General features: G+C 45.0%; 1 protein-coding gene across 2 annotated transcripts in view; it reads left to right on the top strand.

Annotated features, from left to right (window-relative positions):
* The first annotated feature begins 6,131 nt into the window (after window positions 1-6,131).
* ADAMTS18 (ADAM metallopeptidase with thrombospondin type 1 motif 18) overlaps window positions 6,132-26,400 on the top strand; it is a 131,986-nt gene continuing 111,717 nt past the window's right edge. The window contains exons 1-3 of one of the 2 annotated variants that reach the window (XM_072731480.1): window positions 6,132-6,254; window positions 6,359-6,452; window positions 9,293-9,609. In XM_072731480.1, the coding sequence (XP_072587581.1) occupies window positions 6,165-6,254; window positions 6,359-6,452; window positions 9,293-9,609 (501 nt within the window). In that variant the 5' untranslated portion in view covers window positions 6,132-6,164. Of the gene's footprint in view, window positions 6,255-6,358; window positions 6,453-9,125; window positions 9,610-26,400 lie in introns of those variants that run through there. The other variant, XM_072731481.1, reaches the window with a different exon arrangement.

Raw genomic sequence — 26,400 nt, forward strand, 5'->3', positions numbered from 1 at the left:
TTTTTTTTTTTTTTTATGACCAAGTGGTATTCCATTGGATACGCAACACACCTTTATCCATTCATCTATTGATGGATAGCTTGTCCCTATATTGTGGCCATTGTAAATAATGCTGCAGTGAACACAGGGGTATATGTATCTTTTTGATTTAGTGTTTTTGTTTTCTTCAGGGACATCACCCAGCAGTGGAATTGCTGGGTCATCTGGTCACTGTTCTGTGGGGGGGGGGGGGGGGAGGTGGGCAAGGGGACTGTTTTCTACTGTGGCTGTACGAGAGAACATCATTTCCTAATGCACACCTAGGCACTGTTTCTGGGAGCTGCAGCCCTGGAATCTGATGGGAAATATTAGGGGTTCCGTCTGGAGTTTGGATGAAGGGATATTCGGATGACACCACCTCTAAGCAAGCATTGAAGTGGAATGGCCACAGGAATAAGGTTCAAAGGAAGTTCAAGAAAGGGAGAAGAGCTACCATTTCTTGAGCCCTGGTGGTTCTGGGTTCTGCCTCAGATATTTTATATATGTCGCTCCTTTCAACCCTCATGAAAGCAAAAATAGGTGAAGGAAGGATTATCTTCTCGGCGTGAGTGATGATGACCACATTAAGACTTTGTGTTCCAGGTCACAGAGCAAAAAAGAACTAGGACTGCTTTTGTTGAAATTGATGAAAATCCAACACAGATCAACGTAAAGGTGGAAAGAGAGTTGGGAAGAGGTGTCCTAACAGCTTAACAGGTAGTGATTTCAAGGATTAGAGAAGAGAGTGCAAGAATACTTGCCTCCGACTGGAGCCTGTTTATTTCCCTCTTTCCTACTCAAGGAGTTTCATTTTTGCAGAGCAGGGGGACGGCTGCCGACAAATCCAGGCTGCAATCACACATTATGACCACCTCCACTGGAAGATGGATTTGTTCTCCCAAATTGTGTAAACAGCAGGGAGCGATTCTAACAGGTCACGCTGGAGTCCAGATCCCGCCTCTTAGGTCAGTAACTTTGGCCCCGTAAAAGTGCTATTATGTGTTTGGGCAGGTCCAAATCACAGATTAAACCAGAAAGAGGGGGATGGAAATGTTTAGAAGACAAAGTAGCCTCTCCCACCCCAAAATCTAATCAAACAAGTAAAAAATGCTTTCCACTCATCACTACAGCAAGGATCCAATCCCATGCCTGCCCTTTATTATTTCTATTATACTCTGATTCCTCCCCAGGTAAGTAGTGGCTCAAAGGCATCCCAGCAGCTCTAAACCCTGTTGACTCTGAAGTAGTGCTGGTGTTTAAGTGAAGGCGTAAGCACAGTGGGCCATGACTACCTGTTTGTGATACATTTAGTTACATCAGAAATAACCAGGTGTTCGTTAAAAAATGTCTGAACCTCATCCCAGACCCACTGGAATACTGATAGGGATGCCCAAGAGTGGTTCTGACAACACCCCAGGAGACTGTGGTTGGTAGTATCTTCCAATCCCGGCCGTCCCATCTGGAGGGAGGACTCGCTGGTCTTAGAAGGGTGCTCTTGGGAATCACTGGGACAGACGTCCGAGCCTGCACGTGCTGAGATCCTGGTGGTGGGGAATGAAGACAGGTCACACAGACAAGAGTCATTTCCCTTTTTAAGCCTGATTTTTCCCAAAGCTTTTGCAAAGTCTCTATTCCACTCTTCCACTGTGCAGGGAGCTCAGAACTTGGCCCGAGTCCCTTTGTGGAAATGAGTAGGCTAGTTCCAATACAGCCTCCTGAGCCTCGGGCAAACAAACTACTTTTAATAGCAGGTCTTGGGAAAGCACTAAAGATAGAACAGGGGAGCAGCATGCGTAGCCAGCGCGGGATCAATAGAGGCAAGTGGAGTGGAGGAGCCTCGTCGCACAGGTCAGTTAGGACACGTACAGGTTGTAAAGCAAAGAAATCAAGGTCCATGTCCTAAGAGGGGCAATGAAAGACTGAAGTGTAATGCTAGAGGGGAGAACGGTTGACAACTCCTAAATGGTGCTTGATGACAAACTATTTCCAAAGCTAGTTGTTAGCCTAAGAGGTTCTGCTTCCTATATTGTCACTGACAGATGAAAAACAAAACTTGCTGCATGTCACTTGTTTGAATTTTATTCTTTGTGTGGCACACACCTTGGCTTTCTGGATGGTTATCTCTAAAGAAAATGGAAAAAGTTTGTACCTGCCATTCTTTTTTCTCTTCTTCTTCTTCTTCTTCTTCTTCTTCTTCTTCTTCTTCTTCTTCTTTTTTTTTTTGGAGAGGAAGAGAAAGAATCTTAGCAGACTCCACAGCCAGTATGGAGTTCCATGTAGGGCTTGATTTTATGACCCTGAGATCATGACCTGAGCCAAAATCAAGAGTCAGATGCTTAACTGACTGAACCATCGAGGTGCCCCAGATCTCCTTCTCTTTGGACATGATCTACAGGAAACTATTCGGTAAACCAGAGGAACTATTCAGTGCAGCTTTAAAATGCCAGAGGACAGTGTCCCTCTGCTCTCTCCATGGAAAGGGGAGGAGAAACAAAGGGGTTGGCTGAGACAGAGAAGTCAGCAGTGGTGGGAGAAGGGGTAAATGTTCTTACTGTCCATGAAAGAGACACTTGCATCCTCCTGAAGCAGAGACCAAGGGAAAATTGGATAAATTACAGGGATTGCCATTTTTTCTTACTCTGGCCACAAGAAGGTACATGGCTTAAGGTGTATTCTTTTGAAAAAAAGGTTAAACTTATGTCCATGAAGAAAGAAGAAAAACCAATGCCTACAATCATATCATTGATATTAAAAAAGGGAAAAAAAGGGGGGAAAGTCTTTAAATACTTAAGGGCGAAACCCTGTGATCCCTCCATCTCAAACTTTCTCACCATTTCCTTCCTCTTTCTCTCTTTTCCTTCTTGCAAATATTTACTGAATGTCTGCTGTGTGCCAGTCTCTGGGCTATGTTCCACAGAATACACCACTACCAATTTTTTTTTCTTTTCCCCCTTAGGTTTATGTGATGAACTGAATGTTTGTGCTCATGCCCCCGGATGGTATCTGGAGAAGGAATCTTTGAGAGGTGATTGGGCCATGATGATTGAGTCAGTGCCCTTACAAAAGAGATGGAAGAGAGTTTCCATCATGTGAGGACACAGCAAAAAGAAGACACTCTGTGAACCAGGAAGCAGCCTCTCCCAGACATCAAATCTTCCAGCACCTTGATCTCAGACTTCCCAGCCTCCAGAACTGTGAGAAATAAATGTGTGTGGTTCATTTTATTTTTTTTAATGTATTTATTTATTTATTTGAGAGAAAGCTCCAGAGAGAGCACAAGTGGGGTTGGGGTGCAGAGGAAGAGGGAGAAGCAGACTCCATGCTGAGCAGGGAGCCCAACCCTGCAAGGTTCAATCCCAGGCCCCTGAAAGCATGACTTGAGCTGAAGGCAGATGCCTAACTGACTGATCCACTCAGGTGCCCCAACGTTTGCTGTTTACATCACCACTGCTATAGTGTTCTCTCATAGCAACCCAAGCAGACTGAGACAGATGACTATGAACGCTCAATATTCATTATAGTGCCTTATATTCATAGTTTTAAAATCAGCTAAAATTTGTATTTCCAAATAACTTAGAGATGAATGCGGCTTTGGAAGGGCTGGACCAAGGGCTCCTGACTCTCTGTCACCATCTAGAGGCAATTTATACATATTGCAGGGCTAGTTCTGAGAATATTGAATATATACACTCATCTCAGAAGTTGGGGATGGCTTTACAGTGCTTATATATTGACCCTACAGAAGAAAGTGGACCTAGTCATCTGCAAATGGATGGAATTGGAAGTTATGATCTCTCCAGCTATGAGTAGGTGAGAAATGGATTTTGGTTTCTGTACCACACCATCGGAGGGTGGGGAATCTACGAAGTGCAAAGGTTTAGTAGAGTGTGGGAGAACAGCTGGAAAACCAGGGGAGGGCAATAAGCCACTCACATCAGGTTCAAGGCCTTCACTCCTTTGGTGTCCAGTTCTTTACTGAGATCACATAAAGCAGTGAAGTCACCTGTATTAGAAGCACCCGCAGGGGCTTGCTACAGATGCATATCTGGGCCCTGCACCAAAACCTACTGAATCAGAATTTCCTTGGTGCACGGCCCAGGAATCTGCATAGTAAGCCAGCTCCACCATCAAAGGTGACTTTGATGCACCTTACAATTTGACATCCGATGTATGAAGTACCAGAAATACAGTGTATCCTCTGTTCTCACTTCTAAAGCCCCCATATAAAGTGTTCAGAAAAAATACAGCCAATCCTTGAGCCATCCTTCTGATGTATCGTGTTTATTCCTGTTTCACAGATTATAAAGTGGAGGCCACTGGAGCTGAAAAGAGATTATGTTGGGAAGCCCCCCTGGTTTGGTCAACCTGGATTTCCTCACTGTGTGGCCTTTCCCCTCGCAGGAGCGCTCCACTTGGGCAGCCCAGACGTTACCCTGTCACTGCTGCATCCAGAGAAACCGATGATGCGTCCTGAGCTGTCACCCAGACTAAGCTATGACGAGGACCTCATCTCAACCACGTCGGTACTCTTAGGGCTGGTGCAGGGTACACGTTCCCCTCTCCTGCTACCATCCTGGTCCAGGATGCCGTCATTATTCTCCCTGATTCTAGCACATTTGCTTACTTGCTCTCCTCTGGCCGGACCTCAGCACCACCGGTCCCTATCCACACATGATCTGAGACTTTGTACTAGAGATAGTGCTGTCCTCCACGCACACACACACTCCCTCCCAGCTTAAATGCAATAGGATTTGTAGGCCAGCTTCCTCGGCCTACAGAGTCCTATTGGCTTGGCCATGTGCTTTCTGCCTCTCCCTCTGGCCCGTAACTCACCCTCCAGGGCCAGCACTTTTTCTGCAAGAAGACCTTCACTTAGGTGGCCACCCGCCTTCCCTTGTACCACCAGCACCCTCTTTGGTCTTATGGGAAATGTCAGCTCTGAAGAGACACCTTACATAGACACTCATCCCCGCCGCAGCCAAAGTAGATGCAGCTGTACTCTAAGTTAGGAGCCGCTTCTGTTCCCTTGTGGTCCTTGGGATTATTTGGGTTCTAGCGCTGAGTTATCCGCCGAGAGTCTTCCCCCCTGGCCTTGGAGACTGTATTTCGTTCACCCCTGCCAACAGCAGGGATGCAAAGATCGAGTTAAATGTATTGAGTCCACGAAGAGGCACGCGCGGCAGGTGAGGCGCACGCCCACTGTCCACCGTGACGGCCGAGCTGTGAGTGCGGTGCTCGGGGCCGGGACTCGGTCTTGAGGAGGTGGAGGCGTGGTCCCAGGGCGGGGAGAGCCCGGCAGCCGCGAGGCCACCGCCAGCAGCGCGCCTTGGCCTGCAGGCACCCACACGGCTGGCGGTCCCGGGGCGGGGGGGGGGGCGGCTACTGGGTTCCTGGGGTGTAGCTGGGCTCTCTGCAGCCCGCCGGGCCCACTGTCCCAGTCTCTGTCGAGGGGTTGATTGCTCCCTCGCCTTGCCATGACAGGGCCTGAGGTAAAGGAGCTAAGGCGGGGAGGGGGGCGCACCTGGCGCTCGGGAGCGCCCCAAGGCTGGGCACCCCGGCCCGGCCCGGCCCGAGCGCTGTGCGGCGGCGAGTACCTGCGCCCGCCCCCGCCCCGCCCCCTGCCCGCCGTGCGCGGGGATCGCGAGCTCCGAGCCCGACCCGGGGCGCTCCCCGCCCGCCCCCGCCCTCCCTCCCCGCCTCCCCCGCCGAGCCGGAGCGGGGATCCCACGCCCTTGCACCAGCCCGGGGGCTCGGACGGGCCCGGAGCCGCTGGTCGCCAATCACCGTGCGTGGAGGTGGGAGGCGGGCGCTCGGCGCGGCGCGCTGGGGGAGTCGGCTGGCGCTGCTCGCCCCGGGAGCCTCAGACGCTCCCGCGGACAGACGGACGCGCGGCGGGCGGCGGGCGCGGACACGGACACAGCCCCCGGCCGTCTGCGCTCGGAGCGCGGGAGCCCCGCGAGGCCCGGGGGGCGGGCGCCGCGGCGGGGAGGGCGCGGGCGGCCGCGGGGAGGCGAGCGGCGGCGGCTCCCACCTGGCGCCGCACCTGGAGCGCCGCGCGCCGGGCCGGCGGGGAGAATGCGCGCCGCGGCCCGAGCGCTCCGCCCGCCGCGTCCGGCCGCCCGCAGCCGCCGCGCCCGCACCTGACCATGGAGTGCGCCCTCCTGCTCGCGTGCGCGCTCCCCGCCGCCCGCTCGGGCCGGCCCGGGGCTCCCGCGGGGCTGCGGCGCGTGGCCAAGGCAGGTGCCCGCCGGGGCGCGCGGGGGGCGGGGGGCGGGGGCGGGGGCGGGGGGCGCCCGGCGCCGGCCCGCGCGGCTCACGCGGGTCCCCCCTTGTCTTGCAGGCGCTCCAGCTGTGCTGCCTCTGCTGCGCGTCGGTCGCCGCAGCCGTAGCCGGTGACAGCAGCCGCGGCGGCGGCGGCGGCGGCCTGAACGTCGGTGCGTATCGGCTCCCCACCCAGGAGGGCCTTCCCGGGCGCTCGCCCCTTCCCCACCCCCACCCCACCCCACCTGGCAGGTGTGCGCGCGTCCCGGGAAGAGCTCGCGTCGGCGGGTGGCTGCTGGGGATGTGGCAAGGACTCTCTGAACTTATCAAAAGAATCAGTGCCTCAAGCTGTAAGTCCCATAAATGAGAAAACAGCACTTTCCTTCGTTCACGGATGGCTTGTTTTTTTTTTCTTTTTTTTAAAGAAAAAATCCTCACTGCGGTGAGAAATTAGGAAGTGGACGAGGTGGCTGATATCAAAGGGCACCTCCCTGGTTCCTTTCCTCTTCTGGGAAACTAATTCTTGGTGGGCCCTCCCCCTCCCCCCATCTTTCCTTCTCACTCTCCTGTCTGCTCGTGCTCCTCATCTTCCTTCCCTTGTCCCCTGCCCTTGTGTCAGGGATTCCCCGAAACTGTATTAGAAGAAAGCAGGTAGCTTGAGATCTCTGGGACCTTTATATCTTCTGAGGTTCCCAGCTGCAAATCTCCAGAACACCCTGCACCTCTATCACATACTAACTTCTTGGGGTGCCCAATGGAAAATCCTTGTTGCCATTGTCCCACCAGCTTCAGGAGAACAGCTGATCCAGGCGTCTAGCAGGACCTTGACATCTAACTCAGATCCTAGAATTTTTAAGCCTTGCAGGGTTATCTCCTATTAGGGCGGTTGGGGGGGGAGGGTGTTGGGCAATGGCAGGGTCATGGAGGAAGGACTGGGAAGATGTGGGTGAGCGAGGGGACAGGAGAGAGCTAGGAATTAACTCTTGAGGAATTCACTTTTTCTCCAATCGGGGAGGCTGGCTGCAGTTTTTAAAACAACCCCCCATTGTTCCGTACGCATATAGTTCCCTCTGTTGCAGCCGCCACCTGTAAGGGTCTCATCCTTGGTGAGCCCCTGAGCTGACTGGTTAGATCACTCTCGACCGGCGGCTCTGACTGCCTCGCTTTCTGGTGAGGACAGGAATATTACCATCCACCTGCTCATTCTCTGCTTGGAAACAAACCAGTAGCTGTTTCTGGGGCTTGACTTCTAGTTTTTGTAGGAATTACCGTCACCGAGCTCACTGCATGGGGGCTTTGTGGGCTGATTGCCTGGAAGGCCGGCTGGATAAGGCTATCCCATGGCCTCCTAAGTAGAAGCAGACAGAGCTTCAGGTGGGTTTGGACTAGGAGGTATACGGAACATCTTGCAGAGACTGGAGCACGTGCGGGCAGGGTTTTCCCACTTAGGTTTTTGTATGGGGAGGAAGGAGGTGGTTTTTGGCTAAGAAAGAGTTGCATTTAACCAAGAGTCGCATACCTGTAAAGCAACAGATTTTTAAAAGAGAAATGGTGTGTGGCCTGCTCATTTTTTTTTTTAAGGTTAAGAGAGGAGAAGAAGTTTTCCAGTTGTTTTTTTTACCATGTGTGTCAGTTAGATAGTATTTCTAGTTAAAGGAGTCAGAAAATGGGAGAAGCGAGACATAAAGTACATTGTGAGAATGGAAGTTGCTCAAGCAGTAAGAGTCACAGATGGTTCATACTGAAGAAAGCAGTTGAAAATTATCCTGATGGGATATTTTTTTTTCCCCAAACGTAGGCTCAATTAGAATCTCAGTCATTGATCCCTGTGAGCTACAGGGCTTCTGTTCATTCCTGGGCTTTTCTTATTTGGTTGTTGACTATTTTGGGAAAAAGGGAAATTCCTCTTTCTTTTCCTCCTCCAGTAACCAAGGACCCAAGTGACTCAAACATGCCTCTTAGTTATTCGGAATCTTCCTAACACTTTCCAAATTAGTTTCCCATTCTGTGCCTAGAAAGTGGAAACGCAGAGTGTGTTTGAACACGCGGAAGGCATACTCCAGATCATTTTTTGATGATACTTTTCAGTTTCAACATTTTGTGATAGAAAACAGTGTGCCGGCTTCAATTTTCCAGCAGCAAATAGTTGTGTGTTTTTTTTTTTTTTTAAGCTCCTCCTCTTGAGAACAAGCAGCAATTAGTGCTGCTCTAGAGAGCAGTGGGGAAAGTATTTTTAAACATGCCTTTCCAGGTGTCCCCTGACTGACACTCCCCCACCAACATGTCTGAGCAATTTTAAACATCAGACTCTATAGGAAAGTTCTGACAATTTTGAGACATTTTTATGCATCCACTATATTTTATGTTTACAATGAAAGGGGATTGTCCCTGTGAAAGCTCAGAGTAAAATGTTCAGAGCGCTACGAGTGCTGGGGTTTTATTATCATATATACTTAATATCGGAAATATGAAACCGCTGGTACTTGCTCCTTATCTGGGATGTCATCTCGAGTTACTCAGCATTGTGTTATCATTTGAAATTTAAACTCGGCCTCCCCAAATGCTCCCAATTCAGTTGAAGCACGAAGATATTAATCTCCTCGAGGAAAAAAAAAAAAACAACAACTGTTCTTTTCTCTACTCTTGTGGTTTTGCAGATATTTTGTCTCCAAAAATCACTTTTTATGTATGGATGGCTCTGACTCACATACTAAGTCCATCTGTCTCCCTCCAGACCATGAGAGAAAGTTGTGGCATTTTCCACAAACATTCTTGAGATTCATGAAGATTGTGCTTGACTTTTAGTTTTGGTGGGAATTACTGTCACGGCGCGCATTGCAAAGGCCACAGCGTTCCCTTCATGAGCTGCTCTGAATTGCTGTTAATCTAGGTGCGTGGCGATAGGAACAAAGACACCTGCGAGCTGTACGCTGCGCTTTGCCAGCCCATTGGAAAAGTGACCCTTCGGCACTGTGAGTTCTGGGTGCTGACAGCTAAACCTTTCCCGTTGCAGATTACGTCTTTGTCACGCCGGTAGAAGTGGACTCGGGCGGGTCATATATTTCACACGACATTTTGCACAACGGCAGGAAAAAGCGGTCGGCGCAGAGTGCCAGCAGCTCCCTGCATTACCGATTTTCAGCATTTGGACAGGAGCTACACTTAGAACTTAAGCCCTCGGCGATTTTGAGCAGTCACTTTATTGTCCAGGTACTTGGAAAAGATGGTGCTTCAGAGACTCGGGAACCCACAGTGCAGCGATGTTTCTATCAGGGATTTATCAGAAATGACAGCTCCTCCTCCGTCGCTGTGTCTACCTGTGCTGGCTTGGTAAGTACCCCACCCTCTGGGTCGACTCCCTCTTTTCGGGTGTTTTGTGTAACTTGAATGAACAGATGTCTGCAATATTAAGTGTTCTTCCAGCCAACTCGACACATTCACACTGTCAGCTTTGATACTTATAATATTCTCAATTGAATTAATCTAATCTGCTCCCAGAAAAAGAAAATATAATAGAACTTTAATTACCATTTAGAACATTCTTTTGATGTTTAATGGTCTGGGCCTCTTTATTCTCCATGTTTGAGACGATCCCCAAGGAAATTAATTTGATGGATGCCATTCGCTTTGTAAAGTCTTGGGAGACCCAGGCATTATATAAATCTAACAAGCCGCATGCCTCTACATTGCTTTGAAATGGGAAAACTGTATTTCAATGCAAAGTTGTGTTCAGCAGCCCCACGAAGCCCAACCTTCACTGTAGAAGGGAGGCCTTTTGTTTTCTTTTAACTAATCTTTTCATGTCCTGCTCACATAAGACATCCTTTTAGAATGTGGTATGGGGTGCTTGAGGGCTGGCAAGATTGAATGTGGCATCCAGGGATGCAGAGCACTTAAAGTTTCTGGGACAAGTGTTATTTCCTCTCTGTGTAATCCTCAGCAGTTGAGCTCTAGGCCAAGGATATTGGAGTAAAGGATACTTGTTTCAGGATTCAATCAAATCTGTGAGGCAGTAAATGGGTTCTGGGTTCACATTGCAATTGAGAAGTGTCTTGAACTGACATCAGAGTCTGTGTCTGTTGAGACGCATCGTGGTCGTGCTCTGGAATGGCTGGAAGAAGAAAGTGTGAGAAAGCCCGTTTGAGGATGTAGTTAGTAATGCACACAGCACAGCAGGACACAGAGCAAGAGGGGTTGAAGTAGGTGCTGGTGAATGAAAACCCCCATGTCCTTCGCTAGTCAAAACTTTATTATTTAACTTCTTTTTCACATCGTGGCCTGAACTTCAGCAAACACCTCTCATCGCGGAATTTTGATACTCTTTGGTATACTCTTTGAAGCATAGAGCAAAGCGAGGATTTAACAATTTCCAACTAAGCTTGATCTATTTAAATGATCAATAAGACTTACTAATGACCTATATATTCTAACATGATTGCGCGTGCGCGCGCACACACACGAATCCTGGGATTTCTTGTTTGGCTTGAATGTGATGAGTCTTCTCATTTCTGAGCATTCTCCATATTTCCCCCTCTCCTATCTGTTCCAGTATCCTAACATTTTCAGGAGGTTAGGCATCTCACCATAGCAGCTTAAACTATCCCATTCCACATAACGTAGTGGTTAAGAGTAGACTGTCCACCAGCACTCACTGGTAGGACCTTGGGCAAAGTACTAACTGCTATGTGTCTTAGTGTCTTTATCTCGGAATGGAATAACAAGAGGGTTTACATCACAGGGCTGTGGGGATTAAATGACTTCTTCCAAGGTAAATGCCTTAGCAGTTCCTGGTGGAGAATCATTGCCCTATAGCTATTCTAGTTCCAGCAAAATGTAGTTAGCCACCTCGTATTTAGCTCTCTTGGAATTCCAATCTCTGTGAATGATAGGAAATCTGATTAGTTGTCCCCTATTAATAGATATCTGGTTATTTCTCTAAGGAGGAAATTTATAGGGAGCAAATGATCACTAAACAGATAGGAAATTAAAAATTTTCCATTGTGATGTAAAAATTGGGATGGATGTGAAAGAATTGACAATCACGTCTGCCTGTGTATGAGGCTGAGGTGAATTGGAATCATGAAATTCGAATTCTGTCTCCACTGCTCAACAAACCAGCTGCACGTACTTAGTTAAATAACTTTACTTCTCTAGGTCTCAATTTCCTCTCCTGCATCATGTAAAATGATTTCTCAGGCCAGTGCCACTCTAGGCATCTGACTCTAATTTGTTGACCCTGGCCAGATCCACTTGCTATGGGGTAGAGTGAGAATCACGCTTGTCCTCGTTGCATTACCCACCTCTCCATGACCCTGCCAAACAACTGTGAAACATAAGCACATACACCCACACTCAATTTAAAAAAGAAAAAAAGAAAAAAACATGCAAGAGAATAGAAACACAACTGAGAAACTGAGAAACTGGATGCCACTCTGAATACTTTATGTAACCTTGTGTTGAAGTATAATGTATACAGAAAAGTGCAAAAGTATATACAGAAAAATACAAAAACCATAGAGTACAGCCTAATGAATTTACACAGTGTTTACACCCGTGTAACCACCAGCAAGATGAAACATTACCAGTGCCCCAAAAGGCCCAGCTGTGTCCCCTCCCCAGTCACTTGCCTCCAGAGGTAATCACTATCCTAACTTCTAATTTAGCTTAACTTTGCCTTTTTTTACTTATTTTACATAAGTAAAATTATACAGTATTCCTTCCTATGACTATTTCACAATGTTTCCATTTAATTGTTGATGGGCATTTAAGTTGTCCCTGCTGTGGGCTGTCGTGGAGTACTGCTGAGCATTCTTATATATGCCTCTTCGTGAGCAGATGGACACATTCTTTTGAGTTGTTGGTCCTGGTTGTACTAATTGCACTGCCATCAGAGTGTATGGGAGTTCCAGTCACTCCACATCCTCACCAACACTTACTATTATCTGTGTTTTCCATTTTAGCTACTGAATCGATGCGCGTGACGTGGTACCATGTTATATGGGTTTAGTTTGTGTTGTCTTAATGGTTGCTGAAGTTGAGTTCTAATTCTTATGCAGATGGGCCATTTGTATATTCTCTTTTGTGATCTATCCATATCGTATGGACAGATAGTATAAATGTTTCCAGCCTACGCCGTGGTGTTTTTTCTTTTTCTCTGTAAATAGAAAAAAAAAAAAAGAGTTCTGAGCAAAAACACTGCTTTGCTGGCTTAGTATCTCTCTTATTATGGCTCTGAATCTCCAACAATGCATTAATCTGCTTGTGAAATACTAGCAAATAGCAGTAGTGAACACTGTGAAATCATGTGAGCTCAGGCAGGGGACACTTCACGAGGAACATTGAGAGATGGTGATGGAGAGCAATAATCATGGCGGGAGGAACATTTCTTCATCCTTCTAGCCACCTGGAACACATTGAAATCGCCTGCTTCTTTGGCCAAACAAAGGGTTCATACCTTTGCTAAAGTTAATTAACAACTACTGTGACAGATTCAGAACAGTGAATGATTTTAAGAGTTCAGGAGAGGGACAGACCTCTAAATGCTTTGTGGAGAGACGACTCAGAGGAGACAAGCAACTCTTCTTGCCTTGATACAGAAGCTGACAGGAGGTGAAAGGGACTGATAGGTAGAGCCTCTTCCACTTGAAGTCTCTACATCAGGTTTTCTGCAACAGTGGAGGTGGATGGCTGGCATCAGAATGCCTTTAGGGCATTCTATAATGCAGCAACCTCCTGGAAAGCATGCAGTGTGTAAAAGGACAGTAGGTCACCATTCAATAATAGAGTACCAAGGCGAAAACTAACTATGATCCTGATTGCCAAGGAAGCCCCAGGAGAGAATGAGAAAGCATGGGAGGACTATAATAGTAAAGTATATGCGTCGGTACGTGCATGCCTACCTGTATATGTACGTATCCAGTGAGGATTTCTCCTGCAGAGAATTTTCCTCAATAATTCAGAATTAAACTGTGCTTGAAATATTTTCTTAAAATACACTCCCTTCCCCACAACTGACAGGGCTCAGTTTATTCAGGAGTTGAGCAGGTAGTTATTTACTTAGGATAATGGAAAAAAACAGAAGATGCAAACTTCCCTGAGTGAGTCCTGCCCACCGTGATGTCCAGGCAGGATTATTTTTAAAATCTTTGAATGCCTTTACACAGGAGCACGTGCCCTCCAGCTCACCACTGCCCCTACATCTGACTGCCTTGCACTATGGGAAGGTATCTGGGTTTGCAGCCTTTGTTGCAGAATCTTGGCGTCACAATTAATCTAATCACCATCTGCCATCCCTTCTACCTTATCCAGCCTCTCTTTGGCTACCACAGTGAGGAGAATGGGATGACCTCCAGGAAGCCCTCACCGTTGTTGGGAGACTCTTCTTGATGTTGAACTACAACCTACCTTCTCATGACTTTCACCTGTATTTCTTAATTCTGTCTTCTGAGAGTATAGAACGAACTTGTGTCTATCTTCCTACAGACTGGGAGATCCAAAAGGCCTTTCTGCTCAAAAATCTTTCACCCTAGAGCTCTTTTTTATTAGGACAGTGTTTTTCAGAGTGCTGGATCAGCTGCCTTAACTTTGCCTGAGGTGTTGAAAATGTGAATTTCTTAACCCACAGCAGAAGGTCAAAGAGGCTAAGGTCAGGAATGTGTTTTTAATTCTCCAAATGGTTCCTAACGCATACTAACGTTGGAGAACCATTGGATCGAGACAATGAACATACACACAAATTGTGTTAATAATTGCTGCTGGAAGAAAATGCTATTGGTTTGACCCCATTTCTGAAACTTAATGGAAATGTCCTGTTTTAAGAGCTGACTGGAAAGACACATTGAGTAACTACTTTGTTCAACAACTATTGATGAGCTTCCATTCAGGGCACAGTGGATAAAGTTGCAAACAAGTTGGATGCCATAATCGAGTTTATAGAAAAAGTTCATGGAGTAGAGTTTTAAAAATGGGAGGAAGCATAGTCAAGCTTAGTGCTAAGGCTACCTCTCAGAGCTTTACCATGCACATTAGCATGTTAACAACTTAGAAATGCCCTACATTAAAGACCTTTGTTTAAACCTAGAACTTTCATAACTTTGGTCATGGAAACTTTTTTTTTTTTTTCCCAGGTAGTGTCTCTTTACAGTCTGGTAGTGACAGGAAAATCAAAGCAATGATTCCCCCCCAAAAATAGTTCTGTATTGATTTCTAACTAGTGAGAGATGCTCCAGGGATAAAAGGATTTCATGACCATATAAGTGGTTTCATGGCCATATATTCCCATAGAGTGAGGAAAACGTGAGGCTTACATGCAATTAGACAGAGTCTTCTGTGTGACACATTTCACACCTTTTAATATGCTAATGTGTATTGTGAAGCTCCAAGAGGTGGAATTGTATACTAATTGGACTACTCCCCCCTCTTTAAGGCATGCTTTCATCAACAACTTGTCCAGGTTTCTGCATAAACCGTAAAAGAGCAATTGCTAGATCTACGATTAACTGGACTTTATTGGGACCTGATAAACCTAATTACCAGGTGCTCCAGTCAGGGAAATGCACCCCTTGCTTAATAAACTCTGACACCAAGCTCCATTCACAATGTGAAGAGCAAGCGACCAAGCATGCAGAAACTGCCACCGTCTTGCTTTCCTGCCCAGATCTGTACTAAGGGTACTTGGTCCTTTACCTTTGATGAATAACCTCAGCAAACGCCCAGTGGGCAAGAGTGGAGGAGTGCTCTGAGGGCATCTTCTGTCTTCTCTGATCAGGCCCCAGCCTCAGCACTGGGTCAGGGCCTCAGTGGAAACTGTGCCATGATCAAGGCTGCAGGAGATCCCTCCAGCCTCCCTTCCTGACACACCAACCTAATTTTGCCTTTTAGTTTTTCTTTCGTTTCTTTTTTCTTTGTCCCCAACAATTAAACCATAAGTGGTGTTTCTCCTGCATGGCTGGCTGCCCCAGTGTCCTCATGTCTTTCTTAGTGGTGGCCTCTTTAGACCGTGACTGCGGGGACCCATCCTCTGGAGAGCCTGGGTCCCTGCGAGGAGCTTTGGAAACAGTTGGGTTTCAATAGGCGGTAGGGAAGCTTTGATCTCTCCTTTTCAGAAGTATTTTATGACTCAGAAGGCTCAGCCATTGAGTTGTCTGCTGCTGGCCACTGCCTGCCCAGCAGCCTTTAGAAAGCTGGTTTCCATTCATAAAAGGGTTGAAGTTAAATGACCTTAGTCCAGACAGGCAGAAAGAGACTGGGCTCTCGTGCTTTGTGGGGCCTCGTTAGCCAGGCAGGGGTTTGCTGAATTACATACACCCCCTTGTAACTTTACAGATCCTTGAGAGGATCATGTGAAATTAAGGATTAGACTGAGCTGTATTGCTAAGTTTTGGATACAGGCTGACCCAAACCAGAGATGTTTTCTTAGGTTATTGATTCATCAAGGGTAAAAAGGTGTTTTTTTGTTTTTGTTTTTGTTTTTTTGGCCACTCTTCAGAGGTGATTTGTGAAGACAATTATTTGCTTGTAGCAATACTTTAAGCAGAATGCCAGCCAATCTCTTTTGAAAACATAGCCAAGATTCTTGCCAGAGAGCAGGATCCCAAGGCTTACATGGGAGGGCGGAGAGCTGACCCTCCCCTGCACTCCCTGCCTGTTAGAAGGTGGCCACTGGAGGAGCTCACACCCTGGGGTTCCAGCATTGTGAGTACTGTGCTTTCTGCATGGCTCTACACTTGTTTTCTCATCTGTGATGTGGATGATAACTCTTCCTCTCTCTGGAAGACTATGGCGATGCATGAGGAGTGCTTAGCCCAACATGCACTGGGTGCTCTGTCCTTTGACTGCTCTTGACTTTGGACTGGGAAGGGTTCTGGGAAGGAAATGGCTCCAATTCTGGAGCTTCATCAAGCTTATCAGAACAGGGAAAGGGCACCTGGGTGGTGGTAACATCCTGCTAGGCTGTTTGGAGATTCTGTGGGGGAATGTAACCACTGCATTATCTACCATGAAGAAAGGAAATGAGAGAAAGATAAAGAATCAAAGAGGAAGGACCAACAAACACATAAAGGTTTGGATTGGTGCGCGCACAGTACAGCAATGTAGTGTACTGGCTTTGAGCTCAGACTTGGAAGTCCCAGTTCTGGACTCTACTAACTGCACAACTCAGCTCAAATTACTGATCCTCTCTGTTTAATTTCTTCATTGGTAAGCTGAGGATAACAGGGCTTATGGATGGTGAACTGGAAGAAAAATAGTCTACATGCAATCCTTAAAACAGAGCCTAAGCACATAGTAATAATGTTGGTAGTGGTAACGAGAGAGGAATAATCATCATTATTGCAAGCCTCCTTCCATAACAGGGCTTCCAAAGCTGGCTAATGCCAACCCTCCTTACCACCCACAGGTGGGAAATTTTTAGCCAAGATAATTTAATAGTTTCTATTTATTGAGCACTTCCTGAGTTATTAAAACTGGCTGTGGAGGGATCCCTGGGTGGCGCAACGGTTTGGCGCCTGCCTTTGGCCCAGGGCGCGATCCTGGAGACCCGGGATCGAATCCCACATCAGGCTCCCGGTGCATGGAGCCTGCTTCTCCCTCTGCCTGTGTCTCTGCCTCTCTCTCTCTGTCTGTGACTATCATAAATTAAAAAAAAAAAAAAAAAAAAAAAACTGGCTGTGGAAAGGAGAATTCAGCTAAGACACAGACCAAGCCCTTCATAACCTGTAACTGCCAGTGAGCTTGTGCTTATTCAAGGTCTAAAGTGGCATTTTTTCCTCCATGCTGAAATGCTGAAAGACCTAGACATGTCAAAAACAAACCCCCCAGCATCCTACACTTAGGCTCTCCCTCAGAGAATTCCATGGGTCCTGGGTAGAGCCTAGGTATCCATTTGGGGATTCAGAAAAAAAATTCACAGGTGATCCCAACCCAGGGGGCACTGTTGACTGAATCAATGTCCTAAACATATCCACAAAGAATCTTCTCAGGGGAAACGGGATTGCTGAAACCTCTTTGGGACAATTATTTTTTGCTTTATGGAATGCATCATGACATATAAGTGTTACTGTCTGTGCTCTAACTCACATCAGCCAATACGTATACTAAAAGGGTCAGGCAGGTGGCTTAGTGCAGATTGTTCTTGTTTGTATGCCCTAGAAGTTTCACTGGCAAGTAGAACTCCATCTCAAACTAGGTGAGGCATAAGAAAATATATTTCTTGGCTCTGAGATAATTCTAATTCATGCTTCCCACCTCCACCCCTCCCTCCTTCCTTGTCTTAGGATGGCTAGCTTTGAGCAAGGCTGGATCCAAGGTACCCAGTGACATCATCACTGTTGTCTTTCTCTGACTCAGCTTTTTGACCTTGCTGGTTTTCCTTCTGCATGGAGGACCTTCTGAGTTCCAGAGGGGAATCCAACATTTCCTTAGGTGCCTGTGTCTCATGTGCCTTAACTCAGCAGTGACACCACAGTTATAACCTATATCCTATATATATTATATATATATATAGTATATACACACATACATACACAACCTATATTCTATATGAGAATAAGTGTATGGAGCCCTGGACTTTATTTGCTCTCTGTAAGCCTCAGATCCTCAGAGACCACACTCAATTCATATGTATATCTGAACAAGACCAAATTATGTCCTCACTTAAGTATTGATAAATGAATTAATGCATGGAAGGAAGTCAGGGATGAGGCACAGCAAGCCAACGATTCCAGTTATTGCTTTGAAGCTCCTTTTGAAACTAGAGTTTATTACATCTGTGTGTGTGTGTGTGTGCAATGTGTGCACACATACATGTGCATGCATGTGTGGACATTTAAAACGTACATAGATGGTATTAGTCAATACCTGAAGCATTTTGTTTGATGGGAAGGGGGAGTGCTTGAAAATAATGTATATCTTGGCTTTCCTGCTTATCAGTACATGTACATCTATCTTATTCTTTTAACCGCTACATATTTAATCATTCCTTCTGGTTAATATATTTGTTTCCAGTTTTTTGCTATTGCTGAAGAGAACATGCATATATATGTCTTCTTAGTTGCATGCAATTCTATATTCCACAAGAGAGAAAGAGACACCAAGAGACCCACTTCATGAAAAGCTGAGGCGCCAAACACATACTAGACATCAGCTCTAGCCAGAAATTTCCTTGCTGATATAAACATTAGCCACCCAGCATCACTGGCTATTACTGTGGTGGTAAATCATGCAGAGTTACTGTGAACTCATTTCACCTTTGTTTTCTGTGAGCCTAAGGAAGTCACTTGGGAGAATGGTTCTCTCCAGTGGAGTAGATGTGCTGGTAAAATTGCATGATTTCCCACCATCGACAATAAACAATTTAAGAGAAAGTGGTACTGATTAATTCCTAAAGTCCAAACGTAATGAGGCCCAGGGAGCACTGCCCACTAAGCACTGCCCAATGACCAAAACAATTTGCCTGGGCTTCCCACCCAGCTCTGTCCACAAACCCAGGACGTCCCTTTCAGTTATATCAAGTTATTTCCATGAAAGCCTGTTCCCATGGTTTCTCTATCCAATTACAGGGCAGACTCTGCTCAAATACCATAATACAAGTCTGGTGAGAGTGTTCTATCTGGATGGCATGCTCACCTCTCCTGAAGGGATGCCTTTGATGTATCGAAGGATTTCATTTGCAGCTGAATTCTTTTGATTGCTTATTCATGCCACTGAGTCCGGAATATTTTATCTGCCCTTATTACCAGTATGAGTCAAGGGGGCATGCTTCCTAATATAAATTATATAACGCACACCACTAATTTACTGGAAGTCGGCTACCCTTATTTGAGAGAAGGCACTTAAAAGAGATGGGCATGATCTAGTAAAAGGAGATTATCTCTCCAGGGATTTCCCGAGTTCTCTGACAGCAGACTGCTTTGTAGCGTCTGTGGGTTCATTCTGTGGTTTTATGATTCCTCATCTCCCTTTCATATGGTACTTTGCCACTTCCAGGAGACAAATGGTTACCCAAGATTAATTTCTCTGTTGATAATGATGAACATAATTGATCCCCTACCTTTATTTAGTGTAGAGCTGTTTCAGGCAACACAGAAATGTGGTGGAGAGAAATTTCTACTGGCATGTTAAAATGCATGAGATTTTAGAAGCCCGTGGTTTTTAATTGTTACGAGATCTCTGTGAAATTACTCTTTTTGAAGACCTTTTATTTTGAAATACTTTTAGCCTCCCAAGAAGTTGTGAAAATAATACAGAGAGTTCCCATCTATTCCTCACTCAGCTTTGGGAAATTATCACCTCTCTGGGAATCTAGTTTCCTTACCTGTAAAGTGGAGTTGGGAGCGGAGGGAAGCCCTATTGATGGACTGCTTTGAGAGGGAAGTGACATTGATGGTGCCATGTGCAAACTGTAGCTCTTGGTGTCCAGACATGGCTCTCCAGTTATCCAGTCATTATGCATGTACTGCTGGGAAGAGAATTTTGCAGATGTTGTCAAGGCTTCAAATAAGTTGACCTTAAGATAGGGAGATTTTCCAGGTAGGTCCAACTTGATAGTCCTATGATCATACAGAATCAGGAAAAGTCAAGAGGTTCATAGCTAGAGGGATTGGACGGGTGAGCGTCTCCGTTGCCGGCTTTGGATATCAAGCACAGGTGGCCCCTAGCAGCCTAGAGTGGCCTCTAGCTGGCAGCCCCAAGAAACGGGGACCTCAGTCCTACAGCTGGAGGGAGCTGAATTCTGCAAACAACCTGAATGAACTTAGAAGTGGATTCTTTCCCAGAGCGTCCAGCGAGGAATGCAGCCCTGGCTGACACCCTGACTGAGGCCTTGGGAAACCCAGAGCAGAGAACCTAGTCACACTGGGCCCAGACTTCTCACTTGCAGAACGGCGAGCTAACAAATGGGTATTATTTTTAAGCTGTTAAATATCTGGTGATTTGTAATGCAGCAATAAAAACCTAACACGGAAAATTTCTAGAGTGCTGACCTGCAGCAGGTGGGTCACATAGTAAGTCCCTTCTGTTTCCAGAATCATGGTCCTCTTACATCTTCCACCAACCGCTCATGCTTCCTCATGGAGCACGCGAGACCATCCGTGGCTTCAAGGAGAAACAGCAAGTATCCGTAGATATTCCCTATTGAAGACTGCTTCGGAAATTATTGTACAATTTAGCACCAGGTTTCTTAGCAGGGCACTACTCACATGGATAGATGCTTGTGAGAACTGTCCTGTGCATTCAAGGATGCTTGACTATTGCCCAGCAGATTCCAGGAGCGCCCCACAGTTAGGACAAAATGTTTCCAGATATGGCCAAGTGTACCTGGGGGTATGTTTGTCACCAGCTGAGAATCACTGATAGCACCCAATCACAAGCTGGCTTCTTTAATAAAATGCATTTATGTAAGCATGTTTTTTTTATCCAGAGTATACTTGCTGTTGTCATTAAAATAATTTCAGTGACCATGATGATTCAATAATGATTTTTACTTTTGAGACACATACCTAGGAAGACTGTGTATGACTGGTGCCTGGGGACCGGGGTGGATTGGAAGGCAGCAAAAAAAACTGTCTGGAAATCTTTTTAAGGATGTGTATTTGCTTTTGAATTGCACAGCATGCCAACCCAGACTGCTGAAAATAAATGGATCTCTGAAGAAACAGAGATATGTTTATAATAAAATTTACCCTTGCATTCTTATGAGGGAGGGAATCTCTCCATGTGGATATAGATTAGAGATGTGGATTCCATTTCCGGGTCTGCTGCCAACCTTATGGAAAAGTTAAACATCCTCTCTGTCCTGTGGATCTATAACAGTGGGAACAATGGGCAGCTCTGGAATGAGATCGAGAATGTTCTCTGGGTTTTTATGAACGTATGCTCAAGCCTGAGAATCTTGACAAGGTATACGGATTTTTCTATCTACTGTATTAGTTGGGCATACTGGAAGTTCACAGTACCTGAAGAGGCAAGGAGCTCTGTTTTAATTGGGGTGCAGGAGAAGGGAGCTAATTCTTTCATATGCATAGACTCATCAGCTGACCTGATTGTTGAACCTGTCTCCTTCATCACTTCCTTGACTAGACCATCTTTTGAGAGGATGTGGTATATTGGTACCTGGTACCTGTATAATAGCAACATCCTTTAAATTACCCAACTTCTTTATAAATGTAATAGGTTAGCAAAGTTAAGGTCATCTGGGGCGTTTGTACGCCTGGCTAATTGCTTGACATTTCTATTCCCTCTGTTCCTTCCTTCCTGCCTACCACCCACCCATCTCTACACCCATCCAACCCTCCACCCACCCATCCTTCTAATCCAAAGCATTTATTTCCAGCCTATTATGTGCTTTATAGTGTGATAGACTTGAAATATAAAAATGATAATATGGTTCCTAATTTCCAAGATAGTCCAGTGTGAAAGTGGAGAATGATGGTGACAGTGATAAAAACACAGAAGGACAGTGCAACAAAATTAACTTTATAATGTCTCGTTTAAGGCACTATGAGAACACAAGTGTTGAATGACTGATTTTTAATATGGTGGGAAAGCAGGTTAAATGAAAATGCATAAATAGTAGGTGATCATATACACCTCCCCCCTTGTACATTTCATTGCTCACAGTCAGTTGAATTGGGTATTTTGAAAATATACCCAATTCTGACCACTCGTTATCCCCCTCCTGCTACCACTGTGATACATGGCACTCTCCTCTCTCACCTGGATTCTTGTAACAGCTTCCAGTCTGATGGTTCTCCTTCCCCTCTTGTGTCCTTATAATCTATGCTTCTCACAGCTGCCAAGTTATTTCATCTTTTTTTTCCCTGGCAGCTAATGGCTTTCCATTACTCCTAGTTTATAATCCAAATTCCTGACCATGACAGGCAAGGCCGTATGTGATTGGGCTCCTTTGATTGAATTTCCTGTCTTTTATACCATCATATACTTCCCACCCACCCCCCAGCCCTTCTGGACTCTTACACCTTTCAAGTCCCCCACTGCCCCTATTCCATTGACTTTGCTCTTTGGATGATCATCCCCCCCCCCCCCGCCAACCCCCAGTATTCACCTGGATCCTCTCTTCATGTCCTGTGCATTTCAGTTCTCTGTAAATGTCATCATTGCAGAAAGTTCTTCCCTGCACCTGTCACGCCCTCATTGCCTTACCTTGCTTTCTTTTCTTCTTACTTATCACTCGTGTGATCAACACTTTGTGAATTTGCAAGTACCGCCCTCTGCACTTGAATAGCAGCTTGATGGGGGCTGGACTTCATCTCTGCTGTTCATAGCTGTGTCTCCAGTGGCAAGAATAGACCCTGGCAAATAGTAGGCATTCAATAAATATTTGTTATATGAAGGTATGTAATTAACATCCTGTAATTTAGAAATACATCATTTCTGTTTGGCATGCATCATGAATTGGATTTTTTTGTGCATCCATGCATACGTTCATTCACTGTAGAAACTCATCAATAGGTCTCTTTATATGCAGGTTAGATATGGGGATTCAGAGTAGTGGTCACCTATAATTTCTTGTCTGCCCAGCATCTTTTTCCCTAGTCTTTTGGTAAAAAATGTTGCAGTTTTCCCTGCGGACCTACGTTCTCCATGTAGGAGACCAGTCGGAATCTCAGACGTCCTTGACTACAGTGATTGGTAGGGATTCACATACAACAGGACCAGAGCCAATGAAATAAAATCCTGGGACATCTAGGGGTAGCAAAAAGGAAAAAACGTAAGTCCCGAGTTGCCAGCCACCTTTATATCCCCTGAGAATTGTCATCCCAGTCTTGATACTGGACATTAAAGTACTTCAGGCTTTTCATTTGCATGAAACATATCCCCTTTTCTTGTTAGTCTGGTTTAACTTAGGTTTCCGTCACTTTGAAGTGAAAGTCCTAACTGTGATAGGAACGTAGAAGTCCTGGGTAGTTTCTGCAAAGAACCTCCTAGTCTCAAAGAGGAAGCAGGCAAGCAGGCAGCAAGGGCATTCAGCATACATTGGCCAACAAATAAATGCAGTGACACCTTGCCTGCACTTTGTGAACGGACATTTAGTGGGTACAGAGCCCACTGCACGGAGTGTGACGGCATATACCATTGTCAATATTTGTTCTTGACAGCGCATCTTGGATGGATTATCTGTCTTCTTGATTCACTACTTTGTCAGTTCTCTTGTTATTACACACCTCTCCATGTCTGCCAACAATAACTGCAGATGGATTTAACACAACAAATACAAGTGAGTACGTTCTATGCCTGTCAGTGAGCAGTTGGAGAGAGACCGCTCTCCATGGTTGGCTTAGAGGATGACTTCACACTCCATAACCACTTTTAATTGATTTCTTTGATTTGTTTGGACGATGACATGTGGGGGAATGTTGTGAACCAAGAATGCTTATTGATGGATTACATTGCCCAATGTTCATATGCAGTTCATTTGCGTCTTTGAAGATATTTATTTTAATGAGTCTAATTTTAGTAAGCAGTGGGTTTTTATTTTTAAATAATGACAACAGAAGTGTGTTTTTATTCTCCCTCCCCCATGCTCTGTTTCTTTTTTGTGATGTATGGAATTCCATCTCCTCTTTGCTGTGGCACAGTGCTGTCCAGTAGAATGTAATACAAACCAACATATGTCATTTAAAATTTTCTAGTAGTCTTATTTTTTTCTAAATTAAAAAGGAAGAGGCAAAATTCGTATTGGTAGATTTTGTTAATCTAAAATATTGAAAATGTTCTTTCAAAATGTAATCAGCAAAAAAAATGACATAGTTTGCTTTTATTTTACACGCAAGTCTTCCAAATCCAGTGTGCACTTTGCAATTACTGCACATTTGGTTCAGACCAGCCACATTCCAAGTGCTCACGACCTCACCCATACTGGACAGGATAGTTCTAGCCTTCTCCTATCTGGAAGTCCTGGGACTTGTATAGTGAAAGTAAATGGGCAGAAAAGAAAGATTCTCTTTTTATCTAATTTGCTAACATAGCATATCTTCCAAATAATACTCCCACAGTGTCTTTAGTTTTCTTTTGAATACTCTTCAGTTGTGGACAGGTTGATGTTTGGGTTTAGAGGCACTTTGCCACTATACAGTTCCATAGACAATTTGATGGTGGAAATCAGATGTAAAAAAAAGTGAAATGTTGAAGATAACTGGAGGTATTAAGTTTTGAAACATTTTTTAATTTACACATGTTAAATAAAAATTTGCCCATGGATTTTCTTCTAATTATATTTGATCAAGACTTGCTAGTTTAATAACCTCTGCTTTTTTTTTTTAAATGGAAGCCTCTTTGTTAGATCTCATTTTTTTTTGGATTTTCATAATAACCTTTACAGTTCTGCTAATTAACATATGTAGAAACCAGAGCAAAATAGAGTTTAAGAAAATCCATGGTCAGGTCAGGAAATTAAGAGGTAATGTCACACTATATTATAAACTTCCCTCTCTAATGGAAGGGTTCAGTGGCAAAAATAACACAGACCAATGAATAGTCAAAAATATATTATATCTGGCTTAGGATCACATTTAATGTATCAGAAAATTTAGTTATCTTATTATATTTTTGCTCAAATGGTGATGCCTGAGCAAATTTTCCTGGCTGGTGGCTGTGCTAACTGAAGCTGGCAACTCCACAGACAGGAGAAATCAACCAATAGGTGGATGGATGTCTCCATGCCCTTCCCCGTCGGCCAGGTAGAGCTGCCTGACTGTGGTTTCAGCAAGACAATCTCTTGCTGAGCCCTGCCTTCCTTAGGCCAGAAGAGTGGAGGAGAGTTTTCTCAGGAACACTTGAAATGAGGAGCAGGTGGCTTTTATTCTACAGAAAGGAGGGAGACTTTCTAAGTCCAGGGAAATGGCAGTGCATGCTTTTCAGGGGAGCACCTTCCCTTCTCCATTCTTGGTGGTAGACTGGGCATGCATGGGGCTGTGTTAGGGTTCTCTGGAGAAACAGAGCCAGGTGTGTGTGAATTCTATATATTATACATATGTAGTATTACTATATATCAATATTATATTAGATATTATATTTATGATTAATAAAAACATAATGTATGTATTTATATATACATATGTATGTTTATATTTATACACACATAAATTTATATGTACCAATTTACTTATGTGATAGATATAAATATGTATATGGGAATGACTTACATATTATATTATGAAAAGCTGAGAAGTCTCAAGACCTGCAGTTGGCAAGCTGGAGAGCCAAGAGAGCTGATATAGTCCCAGTCTGAGTCTGAAGGCAGAAAAAGACCAATGTCCCAGCTTGAGGACCATTTCCTCCACATTTTTGTTCTGTTCAGGACATTAGTAAATGGGCAATGCCCACCCCCACTGGGGAGGGAAACCTGCTTTATTCAGTCTGCTGATTTAGTGTGAATCTCAATAAGAAACACCCAGAAAGACACACTCAGAGTACTGTTTAACCAAATATTTGGGCCCAATCAACTTGACACATAAACTTAGGCCTCACAGAGTCTTTTTGCCATCCTTGGGCACAGTCGGGTTTGCATCTCTTTTTCTCCTACTGTGCTCCAGTTGTGCTTTCCTGTGTAATAATGTGATTATTTCAATAATGCCTGTCTCCTACACTAGACGACAAGTGTCACAAGGATGTGAACCCTGCCTTTAAATTTTTTTTCCCTCATCATTGTATTTCAAGCATCTGTCATAGCACCTGGCACTCACTCATTCACATTCTCTCTTGAAATATATAAATGGAAATATACATATACAAATATGCATCTCCACATTATATATTAACATAATGAAATAATATTGCTTTTTCAAGAGAATTTCCTCACTTATCAAGTGTGTACTGAGTGCCAGCCAGGACGTATCCAGGAGGCCTCTAGCCTAGCAGTAATAAAGAAGGATGTTAGCATCCTCCTGCTTCCCTTGTGAACCATGACACCTGTGCTTGACAAACTCAGAGCAACCTTAAACTCTCTGTGTTTCTCCTTTTCCTCGCCAGTGACATACGGATAAGATCACCGACCTCTTAAGGTTGTGGTCTTATATTCTTCAGATCACAATGCCTTGGAGAGACAATAGACATACAAACAAGTGAATATAAAGTATGTCAGAAGGTCAAAGTGCTCTGCGGTGG

This window comes from Vulpes vulpes, chromosome 12 (genome assembly GCF_048418805.1).
Source record: "Vulpes vulpes isolate BD-2025 chromosome 12, VulVul3, whole genome shotgun sequence".
NCBI classification, from domain to species: Eukaryota; Metazoa; Chordata; class Mammalia; order Carnivora; family Canidae; genus Vulpes; species Vulpes vulpes.